We start from the raw sequence: 7,500 nt of genomic DNA on the forward strand, positions 1-7,500 counted from the left end.
ACATGACGTCACACCGGTCCTTGCTCGCCACCAGCGGAAGTACTGTAGTACACGAGCGGTGACGTCAGGACCGGAGCCAGATTAAACGGTCTCCTAGGCAGACATTTTGTACTACTACTACTACTGGCTACCTCCCTAGTAAGGGGGAAAAAGCCTTGGTATATGTATGTATGTACTACTACTACTACTACTACTACTACTGCGAACACCCAATACCAGACCCATAATGCATCTGAATCATGCAAGCATAGCCTCCCTTGAGTACTCGACACGTATACAGGTTGCAAACAACATACAGTTTGCAAACAACGACAACATATACATTTGCATATACCATGGGTCAGCTTCAGGCGTCCGCTGCCCCTTCCACCATGACATTTACGCTATCACCCACCTGACATGAACAAAACAACGCACCCTTGTCACGAGAACCGCACAATTCTTCCGCTGGACTGATCCAACGCAACGTGGCGCAACTCCCGAACCTAATCCAAGCCATATCAAGAACTGTGCAGGCATATCTTTTTATTTTATTTTTCATTAATGGATCAATTACAATTTTGTTCCAAATGCTCTTCATCACAAAATAACTGATGTGTATGAGTAAAAGCAGCAACGACTGCAACAGCACTGTAGTCGAGAGGCCAAACGCAGGGTATGGGATCCAATCTATCTAACGTTTCGCCCAGAAGAAGCCCTGCTGGGCGAAACGTTAAATATATTGGATCCCATACTCTACGTTTGGCCTATCTCCTACAGAAGTGATGTATATAGAATTACATTATAATTTAACAGCAAAATACATACCTCGCATGGCGAGTCAACTGCACGAGTTCTATGAAGTAGACATTTTAAGAGGTCTGTATGACAGACTGGAGTCTAATTTCCACTCAGAAGCAGGACGATCACCCCTCCCCCCCACCTCTGACTCCCTCTCTACGGCACGATATTGTCATCTAGGCAAGAATCGCTGGTTATCGGCAGGCTTGGATGTCCGACATGGTACGTACATCTACCTGACGCCACAACGCCCGGACGTTACGTTTTACATGGCAACCCACCTAAGAATGTCGCTTAAATTAGTCAACCTACGTGTTTGGTTTCATCTACAATCACGTGAGTCATCCATATACCGTTCACGTAACAAGCTTAGTGTAACTAATAGCGTCACCACGGCGCTCATACGTGGCGTGACATGCCCCGTTAATCCACCTGACGGGTTTAACACGTCATCCTAGGTTAAGGGCCCCACTCGTGTAATTAGGTCAGCTAATGATCACGTGACCTATTCTATGACGTCAGAGGCGCGTCCGAAGCCGGAGGGCCAATTAAAGGAATCCAATGCCCGTCGCTGGATCTCCTCTTCGATGCATGACAGTCACCAATCCTCCTCCCCTGTCAATAACGATTCTTGCAAGTCGGATGATGTCTGAACAACATAATAATTACTACATTTGCTTCGCTTATCTTTATCGATATTTCAACCCCCGCATCATGCAAGCGTGGCCTACGCGAACGCGCAATCGCATGTACACATGAAATCGCAATATACATGAATACATGTAAACGTAAAGATGTGTGCAACTTCTCTACGCACATGGTGAAATATGTACGAGTACCTGTCTAAATACAACACTCGTTAACAGAGTGGTCCCTAAACGTATCTGGGAAACTCCCAGGACCTGAAACTTACGAGATCATTTCTAAAGTCCGTTAATCTTCCAAACCTCACTACCACAGACTCGGGTACTTTTAGAGTCCTACTATTGCCTTACAAACGTCTGTTCTGCCCGTCGCCTGGCGATTTCGTTCAATCAAGGAAGACCCCTCACCCCCACCAGACTGGCGACGTGATATAACAACCGTCTACTCGAGATCAACACTTATACAATGCACGAGAACAGTAACGAAAGTGGGGAAGTGAACGGGCGTTTGGTGTATAGAAGCTTCAACCTTACCTTTATTTCCACTCTGCAAGATACCTTTCCTCCTCTTCCTCTTCCTCTTCCTCCTCCTCCTCGCACCTGCGCGCATCCCATTTCCCTCCCACTCCCACGACTCAATCGGACTCGAACTCACTTCAGGAAACCTAACGGCATTCATGGCGAAGTGCCAGGAACTACTTGGCACTTGCAGACGCTGGTACCCGCCTGCGGGTGGGCAACCCAGTACATAGGTGACATCACGCGGAGTTCACTGCAAAACCTTTGGCTACCCCTCCCTTTTTTTTTTTTTAGAATTTATTGTACAGTTACCGCCGTTGTAAACACACCTTAGTTCCATTTGGATCAATCTTTCAACTGTGTTTCGCGACTTGAAGTACTTGTTCATTCGCTGCCAAGCTATCCTATTCGGCTGAGAAGGGGAAAAAATACTCAAGAGGCAAAAGGGTTAATCAAAATATACAACAACGAAGCATGTCGTCCTTAGCCTCACATATCCCCCCTCTGACTGCCACCAAGCGACTCTATTCTTCTATGGGAAACCCCTCTCCCCGCGTCTAAGTACCTGGCCCATCTGGGATTCACAGAAGACCTATTTCCCCTCCCTAGACGCCATCAGACGTCCTGATTCAGAGCTGGGAATCCCTTCCGCTGACTCAATCGTCTGGATACAGAAGCATAATTCACGGGTTTTGCTTTGCCTATGAATGAACACTTTTTACGATACCGTGAACCTGACGCCGCGCCGCCCTAGAGGTGCCGCCAACGGTGGCCCTCGTCTCATCCACGACGGAGTTCACCACCCCTCCCTCCCTCCCTCCCTTCCTCTTTTCCTCCACACCCGCACAAATTCGCCTTAGGCTCAGAGCAGGAATTTCAAGAGAGGGGGAGAGAGAAAGGGAGAGAGAGAGAGGGGAGAGAGAGAGGGGAGAGAGAGAGAGGGGGAAGAGAGAGAGAGGGGGAGAGAGAAAGAGAGAGAGAGAGAGGGGAGAGAGAGAGGGGAGAGAGAGAGGGGAGAGAGAGAGGGGAGAGAGGGAAAGAGAGGGAGAGAGGGGAGAGAAGGAAAGAGGGGGGGAGAGAAGAGGAAAGAGAAGGGGAGCGGGGAGGAGAGAGGAGAGAGGAAAGAGAGGGGAAGCGAGGAGAGGGGGAGAGAGTAGAGGGGGACAGGGAGGGGAGCAAAGGAACAAAACTATCTATGACAAACGATCACTTGATAGTATACCTGTAATACAGTATATCCTGAAACAGGCGACCAAATATGAACTCTGTTCTATAACCCACGATAAACCAAGCCTAAGCAAACAAGCCTATGATCCACTGTTTCCCAACCCTGGGGTCGCTAAGACATTTTTTTTTTTTTTTGCAAAATGATACAAATTCAATAAAAATAACCATATATAACACATATACAAATATACTAGTGGGGTCGCGCCTGATAAAAAGGTTAAAAAACATTGCTATAATTTCACGCACGCACACGCGCGCGCACACACACACACACACACACACACACACACACGTTCATTATGATGTATTTTGTCGTTTGACAAAACCTCAAAACAGAGGAGGTTTGCGGAAAGTGAACCAAAATGGACTTCGAAATACCTTGAAAAAAAAAAGTAAATAAAATCCAGAAACACTGGAGAACGAGAAGAATTTTGGAAAACAAGCTGGAACCCTGAGGTGGACAGTGGAGTCCCCACAAAGATAGGTTCTGACAACTTCAATGTTCTCGATACACGCAAACGACATGATGGAAGATATAAACTACACTAACATATTTCCAGATGATGAGAAATGTAAAGGACGAGAAGAACAGCAAGTTGTAATAGACAATATACATGTATGGATTTAGAACGTGGATGATCAAATTTAATGTCATAAAATGCAAAGCACTGGAAATTGGTAAACACTCTAAAAGACCACCAGTGAATAACTCACAAAGAAAGAAAGGTATGGAAGAGATGGTCATGGATTCCATGGTAAATGTATCGGCAAAACTGAGTGAAACTTCATGAACGACGTTATGAGAGAGAGAGAGAGAGAGAGAGAGAGAGAGAGAGAGAGAGAGAGAGAGAGAGAGAGAGAGAGAGAGGAGAGAGAGAGAGGAGAGAGAGAGGAGAGAGAGAGGAGAGAGACAGGTAGAGAGAGAGACAGGTAGAGAGGGAGACATACAGAGAGAGGAGACATGCAGAGAGAGAGAGAGAGAGAGAGAGAGAGAGAGAGAGAGAGAGAGAGAGAGAGAGAGAGAGAGAGAGAGAGAGAGAGAGAGAGAGAGAGAGAGACATACATAGAGAGAGAGAGAGAGAGAGAGTCAAATATCTTCTATATAGATGCACCAACTCCTGAAATGTATCAAAACTTGATACAGCCCAAACTAAAACCATAAAATAATTCAAGATAAGATAGCTGGAGATAATAAGAACCACGAGTGTATTTCCTGTGTATATGACAGTTAAGTATACGCGCACACAAACACACACACACACACACACACACACACACACACACACACACACACACACACACACACACACACACACACACACACACACACACAGGTTGCTGGTGTAGTGGCACCACGACAGACTGCTAATTCTACGGTTTGTATTCGAGTCCTCGTCAAAGTCTAGAAACCATCACAAAACGGCAGGACGGTACACCAGCTCTGGTGGGCAGAGAAATGTGTGTGTGTGTGTGTGTGTGTGTGTGTGTGTGTGTGTGTGTGTGTGTGTGTGTGTGTGTGTGTGTGTGTGTGTGTGTGTGTGTGTGTGTGTGTGTGAGCCACAGCATTTTCCGTAAACCAGGCCATATATGAGCTCCGAGTTCTCATCCAGAGAGGTAACAGGTGTTGATCACGAGAGCAATACATGATCAAATACCTCGGTGCATATCTCTCTCTCTCTCTCTCTCTCTCTCTCTCACACACACACACACACACACACATATACGAGCTCTGAGCTCTTACGGGAGGGAAATAGCTGTCGATCAAGTCCAACACGTGATCCAAGACCATGGTGAATCACATACACACACACCTCGATGCTATGTAAAAACTGAAATCATTATGTAAGTAACATTTCTGCTGATCTCGGTCCCTCCCCCTCTTTCTTGAAGAGTTGCGAGTGGTCCCCCCCCCATCCTCCGCCCCACTTTGCCTTGCAGGCGCATTTCGCGAGGCTGCCAAGTCTCGGCACAGAGAAACACTTGACTGATTATATTCTGGCTTACGTCAGGATTCATTCGGTCAAGGAGCGCCCTAGTGAAAAGTGAAGTACTGTACATGTACTAAACACACCAATTGTACTACATCTTTAATATATATTTTATGGAAAATACATATATATATATATATATATATATATATATATATATATATATATATATATATATATATATATATATATATACATATACTAATAAGAACACGGGTACGTGTGTTCACTTATGAAAAGTACACCACTTGGAAAAAGAAACTAATGAAGTAGAGCACTTTCGTATATATCTTCAGTTCAAGATTTTTGCACTGAAGATGTAATATACGAAAGCGCTCTGCTTCGTCATTTTCTTTTTTCAAGTGGTCTACTTTATATATATATATATATATATATATATATATATATATATATATATACACATACATACACACACATAACTTTAGCCCCACTTTTCTTCGCTTGGAAGATGTGGTTCTACTAAGAATAAAGTGACACAGCCTTTATCCATAACTTGTGTCGACAAGAAGCACGCAGACAAAAAGCGCACTGAATTACCATTCCTGGCATCAAGAGCATGCCATCAATTCCTTTTGCAATTCACCTTGGACAGTGGCCAATTAAAACGTCTAACAACAAGTATGTGCATCACAAGACATATTTTACACTTAAACTGCTCTGCATATTGATACAGGTCACCTCTCCTTACAGTCATATTTATATACAAATGTATGTTCTTCACACATATCTATTTCTACAATCAAATCATTCCCTCTGCCCATTCCCTTATTTGGGATGCACTTTTCGGGGGATGGAATATGTTTTTATTTATTTTTTTCCGTACTTGCGCCCGCCCCTTTTGCTGTGTACCTCCCGGCCCGCCATCCAAGGCCTATCTCATCTACGACCAATCAGATTTTCTTTTATAACGTTTTGAAATTAGTCTCATAATTTCAGTTCGCATAAGGTAACCTTGTTATCTAGTACCCTCTCTTTAGGACTCTTTGGGTACGGAGGTGCGCACATGCTTTCATGTGCACACCCACACAACATATTCATTGTATATAAAACAGAGCATTAACAAACCTATCATACACTTCCCCGACCAACTTCAGACCAGCCAACACTTGTATGCAACACCGACGAAAAGTCAAGCCAAATCCAACGCCAAATCTTTCCTCGACGACCATCTCCGGCATCAAGTCTCTTCGATGATTCTTGGCCGTCGGCCGGACCCTCTGCCGTGCGTTCCACTCTCGTGCCAAACAAGTGGTCCAAATCACCTGCCGTTGCACTAACCATACGTGCAGATAAAGGCGGTGGCCGTCGTGGGCGTGATATGTGGGGTCAAAAGGTAGGATTGGATGTGTGGAGAGAGTTGTGATGGAAGAGGTGGTGGCAGTATAGGCGGTGGTGAAGATGCTGTATTCATTTTCCTTTTCATACAAGCCCCACCCACAAACACGCACACACACACACACACACACACACACACACACACACACACACACACACACACACACACACACTAAGAATACAAAATCACAACAGTCCCACCACGATCTTTTATCATTTCTTGAACTTCACTCAAGCCAACTCTACACAAACACGAGATATCCACGCGGCACATCACTGATCCAAACTGAGTGTAATGTTACTATGACCGCTGCAGGGACTTACCGAATTCCGATAGATCGTGGGATTCCAACATCTTTTCGACAAAACTTCGGGTCGTAAATGATTCGTAAATTCGGGCAGCTGGCCCGACTGGGAAATATTTCTACGTGGTGCGAGAAGTTTCGAGATAAGCCTAACAACTAACGACAAAGAACATCGTTGAATCATTTAGTTCCTGGGCGATGACGTACAACTGACGATGCCCACACCTTCCGAAGTATACTGGACTGTACCAAATACAGCATTCGTTGTTGAACACTCGATATATTTCTACAGAATTAATGCAAAAATAAGTTGATGACAAACGAAAATCGTAACTTTCACCAAATATATAATGATCATAATATCCAAAGAAAAAGTATATTAGCAACAGGTTCGTATCTTACAGTGCACCAATCCATGGAAACAAGATAAATCTATAATTATAATGGGACTGAAAGCATAGATTATAATCTATGCTTTGAGTTCACTATCGCTCGCACCTTTAGATATACCCCAAACTTCCATATAAATTTGACAAAACATCGGAATATCTGACCTCACATTAGAATATAAAATTTTTCCATCCATCGGGACGAATACACTACATTTTCTCCTAAAACAGTGCTGGGTACAATATAAAATACACGATGACTATAATACACATAAAGTTTCCAGTGAACGTT

General features: G+C 44.2%; 1 protein-coding gene across 7 annotated transcripts in view; it reads right to left on the minus strand.

Annotated features, from left to right (window-relative positions):
* The window catches only part of Ttd14 (TRPL translocation defect 14), a 184,498-nt gene that overhangs the window by 134,823 nt on the left and 42,175 nt on the right, over positions 1 to 7,500 (minus strand). For 5 of the 7 annotated variants that reach the window (XM_076183414.1, XM_076183415.1, XM_076183420.1 and 2 more), the window contains exon 1: positions 1,959 to 2,049. The exons of 1 other annotated variant lie outside the window; for it this stretch is intronic. In XM_076183414.1, the coding sequence (XP_076039529.1) occupies positions 1,959 to 2,034 (76 nt within the window). In that variant the 5' untranslated portion in view covers positions 2,035 to 2,049. Of the gene's footprint in view, positions 1 to 1,958; positions 2,050 to 6,244; positions 6,270 to 7,500 lie in introns of those variants that run through there. One more of the 7 variants, XM_076183418.1, reaches the window with a different exon arrangement.

Source organism: Oratosquilla oratoria, chromosome 4, assembly GCF_046742065.1.
Source record: "Oratosquilla oratoria isolate Oo_2021 chromosome 4, ASM4674206v1, whole genome shotgun sequence".
Classification (NCBI taxonomy): domain Eukaryota; kingdom Metazoa; phylum Arthropoda; class Malacostraca; order Stomatopoda; family Squillidae; genus Oratosquilla; species Oratosquilla oratoria.